General features: G+C 57.5%; 2 protein-coding genes across 3 annotated transcripts; one reads left to right on the top strand and one right to left on the bottom strand.

Moving 5' to 3' along the window:
• Positions 1-79: 79 nt before the first annotated feature.
• Positions 80-19,755, top strand: ZNRF1 (zinc and ring finger 1). Of its 2 annotated transcripts, none has more exons than XM_058813528.1 (5): positions 80-851; positions 17,782-17,877; positions 18,501-18,606; positions 18,723-18,813; positions 19,220-19,755. In XM_058813528.1, exons 1-4 carry the CDS (start codon positions 407-409, stop codon positions 18,778-18,780), a joined length of 705 nt encoding a protein of 234 aa, XP_058669511.1. In that variant the 5' UTR covers positions 80-406; the 3' UTR covers positions 18,781-18,813; positions 19,220-19,755. The 2 variants fall into 2 exon arrangements, with proteins under 2 accessions (XP_058669511.1, XP_058669509.1); XM_058813526.1 differs by lacking the exon at positions 19,220-19,755 and adding an exon at positions 18,962-19,146.
• An 842-nt stretch (positions 19,756-20,597) lies between these two features.
• On the bottom strand, positions 20,598-23,922 carry LOC131563597 (probable D-lactate dehydrogenase, mitochondrial). The gene is given in 11 exon segments (XM_058813704.1): positions 20,598-20,920; positions 20,997-21,108; positions 21,195-21,285; positions 21,363-21,490; positions 22,123-22,251; positions 22,324-22,564; positions 22,567-22,760; positions 23,032-23,173; positions 23,256-23,397; positions 23,634-23,746; positions 23,860-23,922. Coding segments are annotated over 11 exon segments (1,521 nt in total). The 3' UTR covers positions 20,598-20,754.
• Positions 23,923-24,436: the final 514 nt, after the last annotated feature.

Here is a 24,436-nt window from a genome sequence, read left to right as displayed (position 1 = left end):
AGCGCAGCGGAGCGGGGCGCGCCGCCCCCACCGCCCCCGCCGCCCATGGGCCGCAGCTGATCCGCGCCCGGCTCCCGGCCGCGCCCCGGGCACCAGCGAGGCGGGCGGAGCGACCCTGCCGGCGTCCAGCCCCCCCCTCCCCCGCCGCTCCCTCCCCGCTCCGCGGCCCCGGAGCCCTCGGCGGCTTCCGCCGGGGGTGACGGCGGTGGCGGCGGCGGACTCGGGGCGCCCTCGCCCCTGCGGGCCCGGCGGGGGGAGGATGCCTGGGGCGGGGATGGGTTTTCGCCCGTAGCTCCCCGCGCCCCCCCGCTTCCTTCCGCCCCCTCTCGCCTCCCAGCGGGGGCGGCGCGGCCCCGTTCCCCGCGGGGGGCTGTCGCTCGGCTCCCTCCGGCCCGGCGGTGCCCACATGGGGGGCAAGCAGAGCACGGCGACCCGTTCGCGGGGCCCCTTCCCGGGGGTGTCGACGGATGACAGCGCCGTGCCGCCGCCGGGAGGAGGGGGGGGGCCGCCCCCCTTCGGCCATTACCGGGCGGGCGGCGGCGGCGGCGCGATGGGGCTGCGCAGCCGCTCCGTCAGCTCGGTGGCCGGCATGGGCATGGACCCGGCCGCGGCCGGTGCCGTCCCCTTCGGGCTGTACGCGGCGGCGGCACGGGCGGCGGGGGAGGCCGAGCGGGCCCCGGGCGGCGGCGGCGGCGGTCCGGGCTCCGACTCCACGTACGCCCATGGCAACGGTTTCCAGGAGACGGGAGGCGGTCACCATAGAGACGGGATGCTGTACCTGGGCGCCAGGGCCTCGCTGGCCGACGCGCTGCCCCTTCACATCGCACCGCGGTGGTTCAGCTCGCACAGCGGTGAGTGCCGGCTCCCCGGAGCCTTCCCCCGGCTTCCCCTCCCTCCCTCCGTGGGTGTTCGGGGGCGGCGGTGGGCGCGGTTCGGCCGGGAAGGGGGAGCTGACCCCCTCTTGGACCCTCGTCCCCATCCCCTCCCCGGCACAGACGGGTGGGTGCATGCTGGAGCTGGCATCTGTGTCAAGGTCAAGGGAGGGAAGGGGTTGTGAAGGGAGGAGGTTTTCTGGAAGGGAGGTGTTTTGGCTCTAGGATATGAAGCAGTGGATGTGGCACCCCCACCCCATCCCCGCTTGACCTGGGGAACAGTGGCCTTGAGGGTGCTGTAGCTCAAGACCTTGGGTTTGCAACCAGGTTGAGCACCTTGTCTCTTCTGAAGGTGTGTGAGGGCTGCCAGTCGGGTGTAGCAATTCATAGCCTTAGAAACTGGGAAAGAAGCAGAGAAAGCCTTTGAAAGCAAGGTGTGGGGATCTTTTTTTTTTTTCCCCTTTGTTTTGTCTGATAAAGGGCCAGGGAAAGGCCAGAGTGGGTTTTCTCTTTCAAGCCAGCTGGCAGGGTTGTGCTGCTTAGGAGGAAGCAGAGGAGGAACTGCCTGCCTCTCTGACAGGGCTGGGAGGCCAGCTGGGCTCTCTTACAGGAAACGTGTCAGGCTGTGGGAAGGGGCAAGGTTACCCCCTTCACCCTCCTGGCTGGACTCTTCCATGCGTCCTGGTGTCTGGAGAGGAGCTCTCCCTGCAAGCAGGGCTGTGTCACTGACCTAGTTTTGGCTGGGTACAGGGAGCGAGGTGGGAGGTCCTCCCTTCCCCTCCTGGCTGGAGGGGAAGTCATTTCAGGGATGTCTCCTTGTATTTCCTGGAATAGTCTGGGATTTCTCTCCCACCCGTCCCCCTCGCAAATGCTGTGTTCTCCTTGTGTGACGTGGTCTGGGAATTTCATAATATGCCTTGGGACAATGCCTCATTTTCAGGAAGGCCTGACACTGAAGCAGTGGATAAGAACAAAGTGCAAGAAGAGTCTCGTGGGGCCCATTTTCCTACTTCTTGGGAAAAGAAAAAAATCTTGAGGTTTTTTTTTTTTTTTTTTTTTTTTTGCTTTGCCCAGTCTCCCGGGGCTGCTGTTCTCTGTTCGATGGAAGCTGTGTGTCTTGCATTGCATCCCAGGTCTGATTCCTATTGATCTGGATAAGCCAGGCACTTGCCATGTCCCTGGCAGATGGAGAGAGCTGGCATGTGGCACCAGAGTTGAGACCAAGTGCTCCTGCAAACCTTCTTGCTCTATGACCTTGCACAGACTGTGCTGCTGCTCTGGTTTCTAAACATAGAGAGAGACATGAAGGCACAGCATCCTTCCTGGTATTCCACAAGCCTCTGTGGGAATGAGGGCCAGGGGGGCTTCTGCTATGCCTGGTGCTCGAGTGAGGAGGGTCTCGTTACAGAAACACCCTGCAGCTCACAGTGGTTGGTCAGAGAGTATCAGTTACATTTTAAACTGCAATGCTGAGAGGCAAAAGCCTGCTCAGAAAAATAAACCAGCTGCAAAATGGAGTGAGCTGTTTTCCAGGCACTGGAGTGAGTTAGTGCAGTGCTGCGAAGTTAAACACGGTGTCCTTGAAAGATTGCAGCGTGAGCTGTGGGAAGTGCTGCAAGAACTGGGTTTCTCTGGTGCCTCTTTTGGGGCCCTCTGAGAGCATTTGAGCTGAGCTGAGGCGTGCACGGGCAGCAGCAAGAGCTGTTCACTCTGTACCAAAGCCTCTCCCGGTGGTGCTTCTTCGTTCCTAATTAATAGCAAAAGGAGTGGAGTATGCTTAAAAACCCTTTTGTAACTTGTCAGAGCTCATTTAACTTTTGCACTCTTCTTCTCTTAGTGTAAGAAGTTAATGAAGGATTTGGAGACTGCAGGGAAGGGGGGAAGTAAGCCACCGCAAGATTGCTGAAATTCCTGTTAATCTCCCGTTGCAGCTGGTTAACCTCCAGCAGGGCAGTCAGGAGCTACTTGTGTCTTCCCCCCTGCCTCCCCATCGACCTGCTCCTCTCGTGGTGCTGAGCCACTCCATTAGCCACTGGAAAGTGCTGAAGCAGCAGTGCTCTGGTAAATGGAGAGGAGCTTTGACATTGCTGCGCGTGACTGTCCCTGCTCCCTTGGAGGATGGCTCGAGGGTGGGGATGAGGGGACCCGCCGACGTGCCAAACCCACTCAGCATGAGGCATGGGATCCCTGAGATCTGCCTGAGCTGCTGTGCTACTGAGGAGAGGAGCCCCCACACCCTGTGGATAACAGGGCTGGAGAGTGGATTCTTGCCCTGCCTGCCCCTGTCTGGAGACCTGGATGGTGCTGTTCTCTTGCATTCACATTTTTCAGGGAGCACTTGGGTTTGGGGGATGAGCTGGGAGCTCAAAGTGCAAGCTGAGCTCTGTGGGGTCCTCAGTGGGACAGGGAGGAGCTCTGACTCGAGGGCAGTGATAAGGTGCTGTTGTTGCAGCAGCGTGCCTGTGATAACGGGAGCACACGGATAGTCTTGGCGCCTCGCTGCTTCCTACGTCTGCCATGCAGAGTTTCTGTGCTGCTTCATGGCTCATCAGGCCCCTCAGCAGGGACCCTGAGGAGTGAGCTGGGGCAGGCTGAGCTCTCTTCCCTGCTTGGTGTCCCTCCTTCCCCTCTCTGCAGCTGAAGGCCTGCAGAAGAGCTAGGTGTGCCTGGGGAGGAAGAGAGGAGGATTGTGCTGAGGATTGTACAGAGGGAGGTTGCAAAGTGGTCCCCAAAGCCAGTGAATGCTGCAGCATCACTGTAAGGTGCTGTGCATGGGGCTGGCCAGTGAGAAGAGCCCGCTGCTGATTCCCTCTGGGCTCCACTGTGGCTGCTGGGATGCCTGAGTTGGAGGAGCAGTGAGATGCTGATGGCCTCTGGCCTGTCCCAGGATGAGGGCAGGAGAGCTGCTGCTCTTGTGAACAGTGAAGCCTGCATATATCTTCCAAATGGGGTGGGCAAGGAGCTCTGACATTATGGTGGAGCTTGTCCCTTCCTTTGAGTGGACAGCACCTGTGTGGGTGAGTCCTGATTCCTGATGGGGATTTTCCCAAGGCATGCCTGCCTTACACAAGCAATGTAACTGTTCTAGCACCACCCAAAACTGCTCTGGGATTTCCCTGTCTGCCCAGGGTTTCTGAGATCTACTTCTTGACCTCCATGAGTGGAAAAGACACGTCTTGCACAACTTTGGAATTTGCCTATAGCACTTGACCCTGCCTCTGTAGGTTTATGACTATTTAGGAGTTCTCAGTAAAGCCAAGGATAGTGAGAAGAAGGGAGAAAAGGGAGATGTGTGGTTTAGTGCTGCATGTCTCCAGCTTTGTGTGGTTCTCTCAGTGTCTCTCATGTTATTCATCAGAGGATCTAAAGGAGTTTGCAGAGGCTGTAAGTAGCTTAAAGTTTATCTGGAAATCCCACTCATCACCCAAAGCCCTTGAGTGAAGCTCTAATAAATCCATATCTCCTTGTCTGCTGGCTAGCCCAAGGAAACGCCTCGCTTATCCTCCTGTGCAGTACCACCAGCAGTGTCACAGTCTTGCTGTGCACTGACAAAGCAACCTGTTTGTCCTGGATGTTGGTAGCACCAGTGTCAGGAGGCTTTCTGTGCCAAAGGAGCTACTGTGTTCTCTCAGCAGCACTTTCCTGGAGCATGAGGCCCCAGCCTGAGGAAGATGGGAGGGATTTTAGTGCAGAGATGGCAGCCAGGGTGCTGGGCTGAGTCCTTCTCCAGGCACAGTTTGAGAGCAAAAAAGGCTGGAAGTGCTCTTCAGTCTGGCTCCAGAGTAACAGGGTGGGAAATAGGGCTTGTTTGTTGGAGGGTGAGCTCAAGGTGTGTGTGCACTCCTGTGTGGGGCTGCTCCAGTCTCTGCAAGCTGGGAACAGGCCTGTCTGTGGTGAACCCTTGCTGTGCTCCCACAGCTTTGAGTCCTGAGCCTTTTCTCGCTGGTGCCTGGCAATCCTTGCTCTTCAGAAAGTCCTGCTATTGAAGTCTCCACCAGAATGAGAAGGCTGAATTGTAGCTTGCTGCTCAGCTGCTCTCAGCCCTGACTGTCCTGCCACCAGTGTCACCAGTGTGTTCTGGGAGCTAACATGGGCCCACTGTGTCCCATGGTGTGTCAGGCACAGCACTGCCAGCTGCTCAAGGGAGGTGCTTGTCCTGCTCTGCACTGCTGTGGCCTCGCCTCAGGTCTGGTGTGCAGATTTAGGTACCACAATACAAGGATATAAAGCTGTGAGAGGGCATCCAGAGGTGGGACATGAAGATGGTGAAGGGTCTAAAGGGTAAGCCATATGAGGAGCAGCTGAGGTCACCTGGCTTGTTCTGCCTGGAGAAGAGACGGAGGGCAGAGCTCATGGTGGGCTGCAGCTTCCACAGGAGGGACACTGGAGGGTCAGCACCCATCTCTGCTCTCTGTGACCACTGGCAGGATCCAAGGGAGCATCATGGAGCTCTGCTAAGGGAGGTTTACACAGGATGTTAGGAAAAGGTTTTTCCCCGAAGTGTGGTTGGGCAATGGGAGATTCCCTAGCGAAGTGATTGTAGCACCAAATCTGACAGAGCTCAGAAAGTATTTGGACAAGGCTCTCAGGCACATGGTGTGATTCTTGGGGTTGTGCTGTTCAGGGCCAGGAGCTGGACTTGATGATCCTTGTGGTTCCCTTCCAACTGAATCTATGTTTCAACATGCAGACATCATATGTGCCTCCCTCCCCGTTTTCAGGAGCTGGGCCAGGGGAAGGGCACCCCAAGGTCTGCACGAACTTGCCATTCTGAATCTATTTTTGCTAGTGGAAATTTCCAAAGATTACTGTTCTTAAAACATCTTTTTGTGGGTTTGGTGCTCGTTACTGTCTGACAGCCAGGTCAAGCACCTGCATCACTGCCAGACCTGTGGATCATTTGGGTAGTGGGTGCAGAAACAGTCCTGGTGACTCCCCACAGTGGTGGTGTTCAGCTCTTGGGCTCTCCAGGTCTGGAGAGGATGTGTTTGTGCTTCTGCCTTCTCTGAGCCAGCTGGGCACCATCCACCTGAGACAGGGGGAAGAGGCAGAAGCTGCCTTGGAAGATCACAGTGCTGAACACCTGAAGATGGGAGGCTCAGAGGCACTTTAGTGCACACCCAGGCTGGAGCTGAAGTTGGAGTGCGTCAATGCTGGCGTGGTGCGTGCGGGGCCGGCGGTGGCAGCAGTTATCTTCAGGCTCCAGTGAGAGCAAGCTCAGGCTGTCTCTGCTCTGCCTTTGCCTTCCCAGTGCCCTCTGAAATCCCAGCTGCTTCCCTCAGGAGCGAGGCACCAATTCCTGTGCACATTAACTGTGCTCTCTGCTCTATAGACCTGTGCATAAATCAGCACAGGGTAGCTGGGTGCCCTCTCCCTCTTGCACTCATGTATCTTGTAGAGATGCTGAGGATGATGCTCTCGTGCTCCTGGGCTGACCCACTTCCCAGCCAGGATTGTCTTCCCAGCCTGTGACGTAAGTTTATCCCATGCTGGTTTGTTTTGCTGAGATGTTTGTTCCGGTGACTGGAATAACCATAAAGGCTTCTCTTATTTATTAATGTGCTATTAAGGCTTCTCTCTCCTCTCTCTCCCATTCACTGGCCGGAGGATCAATCAGATACAGACATCTTTGGTGGAGGAGCAGTATCAGGCTGGCACCTGGCCAAGGCAGACGCACAGAGTCATGGGAAAATGCTGCTAAATGCTGAAAATTAATTTCAAGAGAAGCGCAGGGAGGGAGAAAAGCCCACTTTGGAGGAGGAGAAAAAAAGAAGCTTTTTTTCTTTCCCCCTCCGATGTAATATCTCATGTGACAGATCAGACAGGCAGCAAAGGGCTCTCCAGATAAATTCCCTTTGCAGGGACCAGTCTTGTGGTGCCCCAAGCAGATGGTGGGCAACCACGAGATGCATTTTGTGGCATCTGCCGCTGGTACACCAAAACCCCAGATGTGCTGAGTACTTGGTTTTGAGTAAATGTGACCTGGCTTTCTCCTGGTTCCCTTGAAAACTGAAATCACAAGGGCTTGGGAGTGATGTACATGAGCAGCCAAGTAAAGCAGCAGGCCCTGATGCAGAGCGCTTTGCCCACCTGCTTTGGCCTCGCTGTACATCAGGGTACAACAAGCCTCCCCCTGTAGGGACACCAATTTTTTAATTTCAGATAGAGCAAGACTGGTTAAAGCTGCCCTTAAATGTCCTCTCTGCACCAGTTCCACCAGGCAGGTTTCAAATGGGGGTGAACCCACTGGGGGCTTGAGTCCCCCCAGGGGTGCTCCTGCTGTCCCTTGCAGGTGCTGTGTGCCTGAATGCTTTTGCTGAGTGCTTTGTGATGGGAGGCTGCTGGAGGTGCAGCTTCAGGAAGCTCTGCTGCCTGGGGCCTCTTCTCGTGCTGCTGCACAGCGTTTCCGTGGGCAGAGCCCGCTGCTGGCAGGTTTCCTGCCCTGCTGGGCTGCAGCCAGGGGAGGGCAGTGCCTGTGCTGGGGGACAGGCTCTGCTTCTCCCTTGTCATGGTTTAACTTTCCAGCCCGCTGCAGGTCCCTAGAATCTGGGATCTGAGGAAGGTGTAAGGAAAGGCCAGAGAAGCAGCAGGCAGATCTTCATGGCTGATTTCTGTGCTGCTGGCAGGGGTTGGATACATTGGTGCTGCCCGCTGAGGTCCCTGTGCCTCCAGGTTTGTGCCATGTGCCACCAGCTGAACCCAAGCAGATGCATCACTCAGACCCAGTGTGGGTCTGTGGGCAGCTGAGGGTGTTCATCCAGGGTGTGTTTTGCCACTGGGGATGGACCTCACCATTGCAGAGGCTGTGCTGCACCTCTGAGGTGAAGCTGACCCTTCTCTCCCCTCCTTCCCTATAGGCCAGAGCTGGCCAGCATCAGCACCAGGCTGACCCTGCTGGTGTCATGGGCTCAATGAGTTTGGGAAATTTGTGACTCCCTGTGCTCGTGCACACTCATGTAGCTGTGGGGTTGCCATCAGTGGCATGAAATTAGACTGTGAGCCTTGGAACAGTCTTGTGGTGTTTTGTAGAGAAGCAGAGAGATGCTGTAGAAATATTTTCCTTTTTGCTAGTTTCAGCAACCCTAGCAAAAATTTCCCAGGGTTGTATATTCCCTGTTAGCACCCTTGGTTAATTGAGTTTATGTCAAGTTATGGCCACAGATCCAGAGAGACTGTCACCTGCCAGGCACAGGAGAGGGGCTGGGACAGATCCTGGTGAGGGAAGCACAGCAGTGCAGATGAAGAATGGAACTGAAAGCTGCTCAGAGCAGTTTCCTGGCCCAAGCAGGCAGGACAGCGTGACAACAGTGGGTATTTTTAGAGGCCAGCTGCCTGCAACACAAGAGGGGGAAAGCAGCAGTCAGGCAGGAGAACTCAGTGATGCTGACCCTGTCCCATGTCCCTGCCCAGCATTTTATGTCCTTCCAGGATGAGGCCACTGGCATTTCCATGTCCTCTGTGTCTTTTTGCCTGTTGCTCCCTTGAAAGCTGCCTTGCCTTCTTTTTTCTCCCCCTGGCTTTCACCATGGCTCTGAGTTTCTCTGATCACAGCTCAGTGATTTGAGAGTGGTGCCAGGGGCTCTGCTCTTCACATCCTGGATGGTTGCATTACAGCTTGGGGTGGTGAGCATTTGAGGGATTGTTTTTTGGAGAAGCCTATGTCACCAGTGAGGGGAAAAGCTGCAATTTCTCCTGCAGCTGGGGTAATTGCAGTAATTCATTTGGGAGCTCTTCCTACAAGGTGATGGAGCTGCACTTCATCAGAAGTGCTGCAGGGGAATTAGATCCACCTTTCAATCCATGCATCCAAGGCCTGGACATGTGTAGCCAGGGAAAAGGAGGTGAGGTTGGCTCTAGGCAGATGCCCAAGTTATTGTCTGCAGGGAGGTCAAGTCACTCTGGGCTGAGATGAGTTTTGGAGCCAAACCTCTGGTAAGCTGGTGCTGAGCAGGACAGGCTGAGGCTGAGCACCCTGCCTTGGCTGCCTTGGCATTTCAGCTCATCCCCAGTCAGATCTTGCTGCTTTGAAACTAATGTCCATTTGCTTATTTATTGTGCCTGATTTCACAGCCCTTGAAGTCTGCTATTTGCCTGGATCTTACCCTTCTGAGGGTTTTTTAGATTCCTTTGATTTCTTTTTCCTCCCTGTAGACAGGTACAAAGCAGGTGGCACCCTGCACCCAGTCCTGGGTGAACGTTTCATAGGAAGATGCTGCTTCACAAGGCCCTGCCTGGCTCTGGAAGTGGAGTTACACTCTGCTCCTCTGGCTGTTGCCTTTTGTGATGGGGAAGAGAGAGCTTCATACTCCACAGCTGTCTGGGATTTTTGTCACCTGCAGCCCCACTGTCTCCTTCTGCAGAAGGAGCCCTTTTCATGTTGGAGGTTGGCACATGATGAAGCAAAAGGACAGATAAGGTGGGGCACCTGGGCCGGGTTATTCTTGCCTGTGGCACAGTGTGGAGCCCCTCCTGCCCCCTCCAGCAGGATCCAGCGTGGGCAGACCCTGCCACTCTCTGAGGGGCCCATTCCTCTGAGATGCTGTGCTTTGTGTTTGGAGGGCTGCAGAAAGCTGGCTCTGTCTGCCAGCCTCCTCCATGCTCCAAAGGCAGCTGGGAAGCTCTGGAGAGGTGTATCCCCATCCTCAACATAGATTTCCCTCCCAAATCCCTGGCCTTTGGCTGTCAAAGCAGTGCTCATGCTGCCTGTCTGGGTGCTGTGGAGAATCCCTCCCCTTCTGCACCGAGTACAACAGACAAGGGTGATCACCCTCAGCTTTGCAGCTGCTCTTTTCCCCTTGCTGCTGTCCTGGTAGCCTGGGGCATTCACTGAGTGTCCCTCAGCAATCACAGCCTCTCCTGGGGAGCAGGGAGATGCTCTGTGCCATGCAGCCCTTCCTCCATGTGAGGGGCAGGTGAGGTCAGGGCTTCCTCTGCAGCATGCTCCTCACTAAGATTTTTTTTTTCCAGTAGTGGAAAAATTTCAATTTTTTTTTGTCTTTCTGCAGAAATAACCACTGTGAACAGTCCACAAGTGTTCCATAGCCATGCACTCTTGTGGGTGGGTGCAGCTCTGTGTGTCTTTTATGCTCTGATTGCTGCCCACTACATAAAAATTGCCCTTTCTCCACCCCAAAAAAGCAATGTGTCATTCTTTTCATGCACCCCAAGGGTTGGGGATGTTGCACTGATGGACAGCAGTTGCCTCAGTGATCCTGCCACCATGGCCCAGGCACAAAGACACCCTCCATGGTGCTCCTTATGCAGTGCTGCTGTGGAATGCCTGGGGAGGAGGTGTCCCAGGAGCTGTTTGGGATCACCCCTGGCAGGAAGGGTATGTGGGTGCCATCAGTGCTTGGCCATAGTCCCAGCATCACAAAGCCAGGGCATGTCATCATGTGCCTCTGGAGTGTCCCATCATCCTCCCACGAGATCATCTGAAGATGAGGCATGATGAACCTCGGCAGCATCAGAGCACAAGTACAAGTTTTGTACTTTGGGAAAACCCAGGGGTCAGGAAGCAAATCACCCTGTGGAGTCAGATCCAGCTGGGTTTGGGAGTGGCTCAGGTCAGCCTTTGGTGTTTCAACCTTTCCAAAAGCGGGAATTCCTCTGGCAGCTCCTCAGTGCTGGAGCCTGGCGGTGGGGACTCCGTGGGTGCCTCCCCAGCGGATGTCTTAGTCAGAAATGACTCACCCCACAGTCCCCACGTGACACTGCCTTGCTGCTCCCTCCCAGCCCTGCCAAGCCAAAGTGCCACATTCTGCCCCTTCCTGCTCTGGTTTCCAAATTGCTGCATCCCAGTGTGCTGCCAGAGAGCTCCTTCATTTCAGCACCTGGGACCCCTCACACCCTGCTGGCTCTGTGCATCTTGCCAATGATTGCTGCCCTCAGCAGGGCCTTGGCTGGGCCTCCTCCTTCCTATGAGAAACACGTGGGAGGAAAAAAGCAGGCACTCAGGCAAACCCTTTGGAGATTCCCTGGTGTGCCTGCAGGATCCTTGTCCGCTCTGGGCAGTGGATTTGAGCACCCTTGAGAGGCATGGAGGCAGCACCAGAGCATCCCTGCAGTTCTCCTGAGCCATGCCATGGCCCCAGACCTGTTTTGTGACTAGCAGGAGCCCTGGGTAGGTTGTAATTTGGTAAATGTGAGCCCTGCAGCCCGACAGCAGGAGTTGGAGGTGTTAATGCCTTTGCTGGGCTATCACCCAGGACCCCTCTGCTTGACTTTGCTCTTCTCTGGCGTGCTAAAATTAGGTTTGGGCTACACATACTTATGAAACCTGTTCCCAGCAGCTGGGGGAGTGTTTCTGCAGTAAACTAGGACTTGCCAGAAGACAGGGTGACCCTGAGAAGTTGCCTTTTTCATCCAGACTGGGGGAACTGATCCTGCGGTATAGCCTGAGCTATATGAGGGAGATGATCTCTGTCTTTAGCTTAGGTACTTCTGCTCAAAAATTGCCATTGCAACCATGAAAGGGTCACCATTCAAACAATGTCAGGCAAGGAGGGTACTTGGTGTCTGGACATCCAGTGACCATATAACCAGGCCTCTTTGTTTTGTAAGGCTTTGGTGTGCCCATCTGCTGAGAATCAATAGCTTTGGGTGCTCTGGAGCAAATATTCCTGTGGGGTTCCCTCTCCTGTGTCTCCTGCTCCTTTGCAACTCTCCAGCTTTCCTCAGCCCCAGAATTGCAATCTGTTCTCCTTCTTCCCATCCTCCCCCACCACCTCCATAAGAACCCAACTGGCTAAAAAAGAAATAGCTTTGCCTCCTGGCTTGCTGCAAGCTAGCACTGGGTTTCTGTGATGTGTCACCCAGCCCCTCTGCTCTGTGTCCTGCATCTCCCTGACCCCAGTGATTTCCCTACATCCCACCTGAAGCGCTAATGCCATGTCCTTGCTGCTACATCTCTGTGGCTTGAGTCAGGTGGGAGTGAACAGAGGTGTCTCCAAAGCACAATGCCTGGAGCATTAGGATTGTGCTGCCCTTGGCCAGCCTGGTGTTCCATGGCACATCCCTGCCACCCTTGGCTGGTGTGTGGCTGACCTGACAGCAGACAGCTGCCACGTGTGGCCTTTGCCAGGGGCTACTGCACACCAGGAACAGCTTTTCTTAGACCTTGGAAAACCTGGCCTTGCACTGAAGTAGCTTCTTTTTGGGGTGCTGCTTTCATATTACAAACATTTCTTTTCTGCCTTCCCAGCAAGCTGAGCTGACTCAATCAGCAGGGAAGTGGTGGGGTGGGATGGGGATGGAGCAAGACCATCCCTCTGCCAAGGCAGCAGAAATGGTTGAGTTTCTTTCCAAGCACTGCCATCCAGAGATGTGCCATCCAAATGGTTGAGTTTCTTTCCAAGCCACATCCCCTGCTTGGCTGATCATCTGGAGCTGGTTCACTGGCATCCCCCAGCCCTGCCTCCTTCCACCCCCAGGAAGGTGTGATATCTTATTTCCACCCTGGGCCCATCTTTTGTGCTCTCCAGCCTCTCTGCAGCCTTGAATGAGGAGGAAGGACGCTCCCTTTTCAAAGCTGGCAAATGAGGCAGCTTAAGTGCTTTACTCCTTCCTGCCTACGTGTCCCTGCTCGTGTCAGCCCTTGTGCTGCACAATAGCCCAGCATGGTAGAGCTCACCCAGTGCCTTGAGTCCTGCTGGGGCAGCAGGGCTGCCTTGGACCTTGGCTCCTGCCTCTGCCCCTGCAGCTGATGCCAATTCCTTCTGCAGGGGAGGTGGATCCTGGCTGGTTCTGCAGAGTGCCCTGACCTGCAGGCACTTGGTGCTGCCTCCTGCATGGCTGAGGCTGGCAGAGCATCACTTCCATGGTGCTTCCGCTCATCAGGGGACACTCATGGAGTGCTCAGCTGCCAGTCCCTGCTGTGCCCCAGTGCTGGGGAGGTGCTCTGTGCATCCCTGTGCCATCTCCAATGTGCTGCTCTGTGACCATCACTTTAAAAAAATGAGGCCGCTTTAAACCCAAAGGGATTTGGGTTTGGCTCTTCAGATTTCCTTCACTTGGCTAACATAGAGGATAACTCCTCCCTGATCCTTTCTTCCCTCCTGTGGCTGTGCTGGAGTCCTCAAGGGGTAAAGGAAGGGGAGGACTTGGAACCCCTTTGCCTCACCCAACCCCACATGCTTTGGACTGAAAGTCCTTCAGTCTTTCCCTCCTCCTCAGTCATTAGTCTAAGTTTTTCCAAGATGAATCCATGTATTCCAGCTTCCACATGCTGCTGGTTCAGCTGGCAGTGTTAGGGAAGCCTGGTGGAAGGTGGGATGCTCATGGGTTACTCAGCAAGGAGGAGGCACCAGGACTCCATGCTTGGGCCAAATATTCCCTAGTTGTATCTCATGTTTGGATGCACCCTCACCTGGTCTAAGCCAGCTCCCTTGGCTGAGAGCCCAGGATGCTCTCTGGAGACATGGAGATAGGCTGTGCAGCTGAGGTTTCCAAATCTTGCACGATCATCAGGCAGCCTGGAGCTTACCCAAGCTCCCTGGCTCTCCAGGTGTCCTGTGGGGTGCTGGGCACCAGGGAAGGGATCCCTCCTGGGTCAGGCACATTTTGGGGAGTTTGTGTTGCTGCCTCCACTCCCAGGGCTCCTGGTTTATCCCATGGCAGTAGTGGGAGACTGGGCAACCAGGATCCAGTTGGTGAATGCTGTGTGGGCTGTTGTGCCTGGGCTGCTGCTTCCTCCTGCCTTCAGGGCACATCATCCCCACTGGTGTTCTCCTCCCACTGCTGGAGGTGCTGTGCAGTGGAAAAGCTGCTGCTCTCCATGTCAGCCACCTGCCAGTGACAGAGCCACGGTGTCCTCCTGCCAGGGCTGCTCCTGATGGCACCACCGCCTTTAAGCAATCTGCCTGGAGGCACAGCCAGCAGGAGGAGGGTTTGGCAGGTGAAGGCAGACACGGCACATGCCTCTCCCTGGATCTGGGACAGGCTGGCAGCTCCTGTGGACGTGGTCTCACTCCCCCAAAGGGAGCAGCCACTTCTAATCTCAGGACACAGTGTGGTTCACCCTGTTGTACTGCTCAGTAGGCAGGAGTGAAATTCCTATCCCAGCTCTAGAATCAGCTCTGTTTGGGATACTTAGAAATTAGTTGGAAAGGTGTCTGGATCCTGCCACCATCACTAAAATCCTTGCAGTTCTGTGACTCTGCTTTTGGCACTGTGAGGGTTAACCACATTTTCAGCATTCATAGCACGGGGTGGAGATTTTCAGAGGTTCCCAGCTCTGCTGTGCCCAACTCTCTAAAATTAACCATGTAACCTTCCTAAAAATACTCAGAGGGTAGCAGCCTCTGGAGAGCACCAGCGCCACTTGCTCCTGGTTTCTAGACCAGGCCATTGGAGAGATTAGATCACCTGCCAGCCTGTCTCACAGCCCTGCAAAGCCCTTGGCTTTCTCAAAGTCTCCTGCAAGGTACAAGAGGCCAGGTCTCGACCTGAACCTGCCTTTCCAAGCCAGCCCCCTTCCTGCAGCACCCTCCTCTTCTTCACTTGCTGTTGTTGGGAGCTGCTACCTGCCCACACATTTCTGCATGAGGTGACAGTGCCAGCTTCAGGTTTAATGTGCCGTGGGCAGGAGCATCACCAGCTGCACCAGATGCCTTGGGAGGGGGGAAGTGTCCATGGCCTTTCCCTGGAGCAACCCCCGGGCCTCCCCATGGGTGTGGGAGGCCCAGGCAAGGAGGAATAGCTGGGCCCTTCCTCTCTTTTTTTTTTAAGGCATGTGGGAGGAGGACATAAAGGGCTTGAGGAGGAGGAAGGGAGCTGAATTTTCCATGAGCAGCTGTCAAAATGTAATCTCCTGCGTTGCTCCGGCTGGCAGCTTAGGCAGGATAAATTAATGGGGATTTCGGGGAATGTGGAAAATACCATGGCCTGGAGGGGGCTGGCCATGTGGAGAGCAGCTTTTTCATCCTCGGGACAGGCTCCTGCCTGAGCTGTGAAGGGATGTTCCAAGGCACCGGGCTTGGTGCCTGCTGCTGCCTGGTGCTGGCTGTTCCTGGCCTCACTGCTTCTCTGCCTGTCACCTTCACCCAAAGGTGACCTGGAGGAGGGGTGGGGAGTTCACCTCTGCCTCCCCTTTCCCTCTGGTGGTGGGCTCCTGTGCCTGCCATGGAGGGAAACACGAGCAGTTGCTTTTGCAATGTCAAGTATTTGTGCCGACAGCTGGGGTGCAGGGCAGCCCCCCGCCCTGGGGGCCTTTCCACACCAGCTCCTCTCTCCTGCTCAAACTTGGGAATTTATGAACTGCATATTCATCTTTCCTTTTTTCCCCCCCTCCATCTTATGAAATTCAGAGCCAGAAAAGTGTGTGTGTGCTTCTGCACTTGGCTCAGCCCCCAGACCTGTCTGGCTGGAGGATGCCACATACGTGCTGTGGCTTGAGCCTGGGCCCCTCTGTCTGCCCGATGTCCCCACGTCCTTGCCACAGGGCTGTGGCAGTGTCAGGAGTCCTAGTGCCCCAGCCAGCTGCCCAGGGAGCGGTGAGGAGCATGAGGAGTGTTCATGCCAGCTATTTATAACCGTGCTAAACCTATCCCAGCTAGCAAATAGGCCTGGAGATACAGCAACAGCCGCTCACTGAGCCTGCAGAGGACCCTGCTCGTTGCCTGGCCCTGCTGCTTTGCTAGCAGCCATGCCCTGGCAGCCACAGCCCAGGCAGTTTCATCTGGGGCCTTTTCCCTTTACATTGGTTGCACGTCTCATAGGATCCCTTCGGGTGCTGCCGGAGCTGGCAGATCTGGGACAGCTGATTAAAATAACACATTGGCACAGAAAAGGGGGGACCAGAGGAAACGAGGTCTGCCCACACACGGCTCAGGGAACAGTACTGAACCTCTACAAATGCCGTGCCCTGACACAGAGGTTGCAGACAAAATGCCTTTTCCAAAGGGAGCCCTTCGCAGCCGTTCCAGGGAGGTGCTGCTGGAAGCAGTGCCCAGAGCTCCCGGCAGGACCGGTGCCGGTGGCGCTGGCAGCCCCTCCGTGCCAGGCTGGAGCAGTTCAGGCGGGGACAGGGCCGGACCAGGCGGGCTGCCAGGGGAGAGGGGCACCGGGAGGGTGTCTGGCAAGGGGAGGCCGGCTGGGTCTCGCAGCAGGCAGCCTGGGAGGCCATCTGAGCTACCCACGCTATAAATACACTGGGCGGGTAAACACTTGGGAGGAGGAAAAAACCAACGACTTCAGCTAATGGGCACGGCTGCCACAAGGTATAAATCGGTCAGGAGTAAAATTAGGCTGGAGAGGAGGAGGCAGATCGGTGCTGCTGCCCACGAGGCCCTGGCTGCAGCACTGCCCTATCGCCTGGGGCTTGGTGCAGTTGGGGCTGGACTCAGAGCAGGCACCCTGTGGCTCAGCCAGGCTGGGCAGGGATCTGTTCCCAGGGTGGTAGTGCTGCAGCCAGCAGGACACCCCACTGGAGGACTGCTGGGCTTGAGGCTTCTTCTTTTAGCAGGTCCTTTTAGAGCCAATCCCATACCATCCATAGTGCTCATCCTTGCTGCACCCTCCTGAAAAATAACAGCACTCTGGAGGGGCAGGATCCAAGGACCTGGGAAGTGAACTGTATTTATCACTGCTGCTAATGAGCACTGGAGTGTTGAGAAGTTACAGAGGCTGTTTGCACAGCAGAGGTCTGAGCTGCCTCTCCTTAAAGCCACCCTGTACTTTGTCTCTTACAAGAAGCAAAAAAAAAAAAAAAAAAAAAATGCCCTGTCCACATCCACATGGTGGCAAAGAAGAACATGATTCATCCTTAGATAATTTGTGTACATTCTTTTTCTTTTCATTCCTGAGCAGCCTTTGCATATATATGAAGAAAGCTCTTAAGCAGCACTGCAGTCAAACCTGATCTGCTTTTAGAAGGCAGATCCTTAAATTACCCTCTCCCTCTCTGCAGGCAGGGAATTGCTGGATATTCTGGTGCAAACCCGTGGTGGTGGCACGCGCGTGTTCGGCTCGAGCTGCGCTGCTCTGCTGGGCAGTGACAAACCTCGTGGCCCTGAGCAGGCTGCAGTGGAAGGGCAGGGGATCCCAGAGGGGTGACCTACAGGGCTGCTTGGGGTTCTGCTCCTTGTGAGTTTGGGGCTTGCAAACTGCATTTGGACAGCCTCGCTCAGTGGGGCTGGGGGCGATGCCATGGTGGTCTGCATGGCTCGAGCAGGTGTGACACCGGTGTGACACCCTGCACCACCCCAAGCAAGGTCACAGAGCAGATCTGGGCATCCCATCCAGCTTCATCCAAGAGCCCAAATCACCAGGCAGGGCCAAGGTCAAGCTGGCTCATCAGCCTGCAGTGTCCCCCTGCTTCTGGGGAGGCAGGCTGGCATCAGAGGGGTGAGCACCCACTTCACTTCTGTGAAAAGCTGTACAAAGCAGCCATTTGTCTTTGAGGTTCCAATCTGCCAGTCCTGTGCTGCATGCAGCCTTAGAAAAAACTCCTTCCTTGCAGCTTTTCTGGCTCAGCCATACGGTGCTGAGCTCTGGCAGCAGGGACAGCGCTGTCCAGGCACAGGGACGTGCCCATGCACTGCCAGTGGCTCGGTGCTGCGTGCCCCAGGCTGCTGCTCGCCCTTTAAGGCCTGGCAGCAGCTGATGGCCACGTGTGCAGTGCCTTGGCACGCTGTCCGTGCCCTCTGTGCGGCGGGCACAGGGACGGCCAGCGCACCGGCTCGGCGGCTGTCCCTGTTCGGTGGCTGTCCCCACACTGGCGGCTGCTGGTGGCTGGCGCAGGATGAGCGGGTGCCCAGCGGGTGCTGTGTGGGGTGAGGGTCACCATGCAGGCAGCAGGTGAGGGGCTGCCCGCTGCCGTGCCCCCCATGGCCCCAGGGATTCCCCGGGATGCAGGGTGGATGACTCCTGCTGCCCTCGCTAAGGGCTCGTCTCTCTGCTCTCCTTCCAGGTTTCAAGTGCCCCATTTGCTCCAAATCTGTGGCTTCTGACGAAATGGAAATGCACTTTATCATGTGTCTGAGCAAACCTCGCCTCTCCTACAACGGTAAGGGCCAGGCTGTGTGGGGGATACGGCGTCCTGCCACCCTGGGAGGCTCCGGGTGGCTGAAGAGCCCTTTGCTGCGGGCAGGCGGCTTGGCTGGGCTTCCCAAGGGGGCTGTGCTCTGGCAGGATGGTGCTGCTCCACTCTGCTCCCCTGTCATGGCTCAAGCCTTGCTCCTTTTGCTTTCAGGCTCCTTTGTAACAGCCCCCTACCCCGAGGGGGCCCCCTCCCCTCCCCGTGGTGCCAGAGGGAGCCCTGCTGGCATGTGTCCTCCTGGGCTGTCCCCCAAAGGGTCACTGCCTTCCTCCCCTCCTTGCTGGCCTTGAGCACTGGGCTGCAAGCTCCAGCTCCGGCATCTCCCACCTCTCTCCTGACACTAGTGTGGGAGTGGTGCTCACCCCCCACTGGCTGGTGATTTTTGGAAGCCAGGATAAGGGTTGTGTTCACTCCAGATGCCCCAGACCCATGCCCTCCACAGGAGCCTCCTGCCAGTGTTTCCCAGGACTGTTGCCATTCCACCCCATCCCCGCTGCCCCCGCAGCAGTGACCCTGGGCTCTGCTCCATCCCAGGGAGGGGAGTGCTCTGGTGGTCCCTGTCTCACTGCTGCCCTGTCCTCCCCTCCCAGATGACGTGCTGACCAAGGACGCCGGCGAGTGCGTGATCTGCCTGGAGGAGCTGCTGCAGGGGGACACGATAGCCAGGCTGCCCTGCCTCTGCATTTATCACAAAAGGTACCATGAGGGGACAGCCAAGAGGGTGGCGAGGGGACAGCCAAGAGGGTGGCAAGGGGACAGGCAGGCACACCTGAGGCTCAGCAGCATGCTGGTAACACGCTCTCCTCTTGCAGCTGTATAGACTCATGGTTTGAAGTGAACAGATCTTGCCCAGAGCATCCTTCTGATTGACCCGCCGAGCGTGCTTGCTGACTTCTCTCTAAGGTGAGCCTGTGGTGGGCTGCTCAGAAGGGACATTCCCATGGTGGCTTTAAATTCAGGGCTGGAAGTGGAGGACAGGGTGGGACAGGGTGGGACATGACAGCCAGGGCTCCTGCTTCTCACCCGGGACGGTCTCTCTCTGCCTTTGCAGGGCACCTTGCTATACCTGCTGTACCTCCTCTCCCCGTCCCCCCTGCCCCGCCTGGAGTTTTGGGCTGACTTTAAATTCCTCGAGAAGACAAAAATAAAACCCAGAAACTTGAATCCACTTGGGACAACGGCGCAGTTTTTATTTTATTTTATTCTTTTTATTTGTTCTGTTGTTTTTCTGCTTTTTGTTTTGTTTTTTTTTTTTTTTTTGTTTTTTTGTTTTTTTGTTTTTTTTTGTTTTTTTATTTTAATTTAAAAGACTTAAAACAAAAAGAAACATCCAGGAGACGACAGTGTGAGAAAAGGGGAGCAACCTGCTCTCCCCTCCACAGCCGCTGGTCACCAGGAGAGCTCTGCCTGCCAGGGAGGCCCCGGGGACGCCCTCGGCCGAAACCCTGCCATGATGTTTGGCTTTTGTCCCCGAACCGAACGGGGAAAGCTGCCGGGGGACAGCCGGCCAAACGGAGCACGCGGCATTTCTCACCGGCAACCCCCCACCTCCCACCCGGACTCGCCCAGGGGCTCTGCTCGGTTTTTTTGCACTGACTAAACGGGAAATTCCTCCTCTCTCCTATCTCCCTTTTGGAGATCTCCACCCCGGGCCCCGGCAGCGTTGAGATGGGGACTCTGCCCCACGCTGGGAGCGGGGACACTGCTCCCCCCTGCTGAGTCGCAGGGGTCCGTCTTTGAAGTGTTTACAATGAGAAAAAAAAAGGAAAAAAAGGATAAAAAAAAAAAGAAGAAAAAAAGAGAAAACAGACAAAAAAAAAAAACAAACAACAAACCACAACTGAAGCTTCGTGTTGACTGGCGTGTTCTTCAATTTGAGCTTCCCTGCCCCGGTGATGTTTACAGACTGGTCACTCTTTAACTCAGCTATAACCACTCAGAGACTGGAGAGCTGCAGCATCCCCGCCGCCCCTCCTGTGCCCCCTCGCCGGGCTCCTCTTGCCAAAACTGCCTCCCCTTTTCTTTTCCATCGGCTTTGAGTTGGACCCTTTTGAGGAGGGTATGGGGAAGGCCCCAGCGGCCCCCTGGATGCTCCCAGCCACCCCGAGTCGCAGGGGTGGCTTTGCTGGAGGTGCCAAGACGGTGTCATTTCATGGCAGTGACCCCCTCGCCCATCCCCGTCCCCTCCTGGCGCGGCGGGCGCGTTTTCGTTGGTGAGACCTCCCCTGCCGGTGGCCGTGCCCCTGCGGGAAACCTTTCTGTATTTATATATTAAAAAAAAAAACGGGGGAAAAAAAGAGTTCAGAGCTTGGGGGGAGCTTCCTTCATTAGTCAAGGTGTTTTGATATGGTATTAAAACAATGTTCAATAAAACATTCACTGTTATTTTATTTCACTGGCTTTCTTGGTGAAGCAGATGATGCCAGTGGGGTGCTGGAGCCCCCCAACCATGCCAGTTCCCCTTCTCTGTGCCTGCCACGTGGGGATGGCCACAGTAGTGCTCAGCAGGTGCCAGAGAGCTCCCACCTGGCACCAGCAGCACTGTAGCTCAGGGCAAGTGGCTGAGGCAGGACCCTGAGGATGCCCTGCCCTGCGTGTGCTGTCTGGGACTGGGGCCTCCTGGGAAGGGGCTGGGGGTTCCTATCCCTCTAAAAAACTTCACGGCACACGGACGGTGTGAGTCCAAAGGGTTTATTGGGGGTTTGGGGATCCCTGACCCCCAGAAGTGGGGATAGGGTGATCAGTAGGGACACCTGCAGTGGCACTGAAGGGCAGTATGGCCACCCTGGCCTTACCTCCAGGGGCTGAGGCTCCCCAGTGCCAGCGCAGTGCTGGTGCTGCCCCTCAGAGCACCTTGCCAGGGTTCATGAGGTTGTGGGGGTCGAGTGCAGCCTTGATGGAGCGCAGGGTGTCCAGGCCCTCCGGGCCCAGCTCCTCCTGCAGCAGTGCCCGCTTGCCCAGCCCCACGCCGTGCTCCCCGGTGCAGGTGCCCCCTGCTGCCAGCGCCCGCCTGCGGGACAGGGAAGGACAGGGGATGGGGACATCTGTCCGTCCAGCCCCGGCCCCCCAGAGCACCCTGGCCCCACCTGCCCAGGCGCTCGGTGAAGGCGTGGATGCGCTGGGCCTCCTCCGGGTCCTGGGAGTTGAAGACGAGGATGCAGTGGAAGTTGCCATCGCCCACATGTCCCACCATGGGTCCTGCAAGGCCATGGCTCAGATGGGATGTGGCATGGAGCATGGTGACCCCCATCCCCTCTGTCCCAGGGGGCTGTGGCCCTGCTCACCAGTGATGTTGGAGGCCTGCAGGTCCTGCTTGGTCTCCACCACCACATCAGGCAGGCGGGAGATGGGCACACAGACGTCAGTGGAGTAGCCCTGGGCCAGGGAGAGCAGAGCTGTGGCACTCAGAGCACCACGGGCGCCGCTGCCATCATCCCCACCCCTGTGCCTACCTGGCAGCCGGGCCGCAGGGCCAGGGCAGCGTACCAGGCGTTGTGGCGCATGGACCAGAGCCGCTCCCGCTCCTCCTGCCCCTCCGCCCAGGCCAGGCTGGAGCCACCGTTCTGTTGCACAATCTCCTCTGAAGGTGACCAGGAGCTCTGGGACAGGACCCACAGCACCCCCAGACACCCAGCCCTTACCCAGCGCCTCCAGTGCACATCCTGGGCACCATCCACATCCTGGGATACTCCTGGTCCCTCTGTCCCTTGTCCCTGGGTCCCTGTCCACCACCCTGTGACACCCCTAGTCCCCCCTGTCCCAGGTTCATGAACCCCTAAGCAGACCCCCAGAGCACACCCCCATCCCTCACCCTAGTGTCTTCCCAGTCCCCATTCCAAGCATCCATTGCTGGTCCCCTCTCCCTGGTCCTGGGCATCTACGCCTTTCCTCAGGACACCCCTGATCTCCCATCTCCTATCCACAGGCAGCCATCCATGACTCCAGGCCCCCAGTTCCAGGCTCTGGTCACTTGTCCCTCATCCTGATGACCTCAAGGTCTCCAGTCCCCACCCAGCCCTGGGCACCCATCCCTCACCCCAGGACATGCCTGGTCCCACTCTCCTATGTCCTGAACATCCATCACTCATGGCCCCTCAGCACCATGCTTCACTTCTGAACACCCTGTCCCTGGGGAACCATTCCTTATGCCTGGGTGTCCATCATGGCCTCCAGCCCCAGACATTCCCTCCTCCTCCCGATTCCAAGCCATACCCGTCTGCTGCTGCTGCTCAGCCAGGCTATGCCGGGAGCCGTGCAGCTCCAGGAGGAGCGTGGCCGCCACTGGCAGCCCCATCTCACTGAAGCGGCTGCAGGCATCAGCCATGACCTCATCCAGGAACTCTGGGTGGGAGGAAGCAGTGTTGGGCTCCACCAGGGGCACCTGGACCCCCTCCTCTGGCTGTGGGTACTCACCGATGCGGGCCACGGGCACGGCAGCCTGCAGCACCTGCACGGTGCAGGCCACAGCCGCCCCCACGCTGGGGAAGGAGGCGATGGTGACAGCAGAGGCCTCGGGCAGCGGGTGCAGGCGCAGCGTGGCCTGGGTCAGGAAGCCCAGGGTGCCCTCAGAGCCCACGAAGAGTGAGGTCAGGTCGTAGCCGGCCGCCCGCTTCCTGCACAGAGCTGGTGAGCGGGCACTCCCCTGGCACAGGGCAGGCCCAGCACGGCCCCGCAGCCGCCCAGCGCCCACCTGGGATGGCGGCCAGGGCCGGCGGTGTGGAGCAGGCGCCCATCCGGCAGCACCACGCGCAGGTTGAGCACGTTGGGGCGCATGGCGCCGTAGCGCACAGCATTGGTGCCCGAGGCACCCGTGGCGGCCATGCCACACAGCGAGGCATCCGCCCCAGGGTCTGCAAGCAGGGAATGGGCAGGGGAGGCAGGTGGGGATGGAGTCCACTCCCACATGGACACCACGGGGACTTCAACCACAGCAATACTGTGGGCACCCCCAAAAGGAATGGGGCCATGGCATTCCCATTTCTATGGGAACCCCTCGGAGCACAGCACACCTGTGGACACCACAGCACCCCCAACAATCCCACAATGCCCAGGCCTAAAGGAATCCCCAGCACCTCCAGTGCTGTCACTCCCAGCCCCATGACCCCCTCTCGCCCACAGTACCGACAGGGAACCAGAGCCCGGTGCCACGCAGGTGCTTATTGAGGGCCTTGTGGGTGACACCGGGTTCCACCGCCACCGAGAAGTCCTCGAGGCTCAGCTCTGCGATGGTGTCCATGCGGCTCAGGTCAAAGCAGACACCGCCCTGGCACAGGGGCACCCGGGGCTGAGGGCACGGCCGGGCACCCAGAGCCCCTGGGGGTCAGGGGTGCCGGGGCAGCCCATACCTGCACGGCATTGACGCCTCCTTCCAGGCCGGTCCCGGTGCCGAAGGGCACCATGGGCACACGGCTGCGGTGACAGAGGGCTGCCAGCTCCTGCACCTGCTCCACCGCCTGGGGCCACACCACCACGTCCGGGGGGGCACACCTGGGCACAGGCAGCACCACTGACCAGCTGACTTGACCCTCGCCATGGCCCTTGCCCAGCCTGGCATTGTCACCTGCCTCTTCCCTTCCCCACGGCCCTTTGGCTACCCAAACATTTCCCATTCCCGGACCAGGCCCCTCCTGTATAACCCTCCCCTTACAATGCTTCTTGCCTTCCCCCTTCCCTTCCCTATGACCCTTCCCCTCCCCAGGGCTCCCAGCCCCAGGGGCACTCACGGGTGCATGGACTCATCGTGGCCGTGCTGCTCCCGCACCGCTGTGGCCGTGGAGACATTGGGGGCCCCGACCACGGCCCTCAGGGCCTCCACGAAGTCAGGGGGCAGCGAGGGCTGCGGGGGAACAACGAGCGCCCGTCAGGGATGCCCTGGACAGGGTCTGATCGCGGGCACGAGGCCGAGTGGCCACGTCAGGGCCCGAGTGGCCTTTGGAGCCCCGGCCCCACCTTGGAGCAGCAGCTGCGGCGCCCCAGGGCTGCTGCCAGCGCCAGCACCCTCCGCAGGGCCATGTTGCAACGGGACAAGAACGGCACCATGGGAACTGCACGGCCTGGGACATTGCCCTCCCCCGCAGCCTGTCTGGCCCTCCCCCACGCTGACACCTTAAGGTGGCTCCAGCCACGCGCCAGTGTGTCCCTGCCAGAGGGACCTGGGTCCCACCGGTGCCTGTGCTCATGTTCCTGTGCTGTCCCCTGCCTGGGCCGAGTCACTGCATTCACCATGGCCCTACCATTACAGGTGTCCCCATGCCTGCTCAAGTATCCCTGCAGCTGGGCAGGGGTCCATGACCCCATAGGAGACCACATGTCCCCGCACTCCTCCCTTCCCAATGAGGTGTCTGCATGCCCCCTGCCCCTCTGTTCCTGTGCGCAGCCAGGTTTCCCCATTTGGGCACAGGAGTCACCATGTACCCCCGTCCATCTGTCCCCATTCCCAAGCACGTGTCACCAAGTTCCCCTGTCCATCTGTCCCCGTTCCCAGCCAGGTGTCCCCATGCCACTCAGCACTCCTGGACAGGTGTCC

Source organism: Ammospiza caudacuta, chromosome 13 (assembly GCF_027887145.1).
Source record: "Ammospiza caudacuta isolate bAmmCau1 chromosome 13, bAmmCau1.pri, whole genome shotgun sequence".
Lineage (NCBI taxonomy): Eukaryota > Metazoa > Chordata > Aves > Passeriformes > Passerellidae > Ammospiza > Ammospiza caudacuta.
The sequence above is the reverse complement of the archived record's forward strand: the minus strand, read 5'-3'. Positions and strand labels throughout refer to the sequence as shown.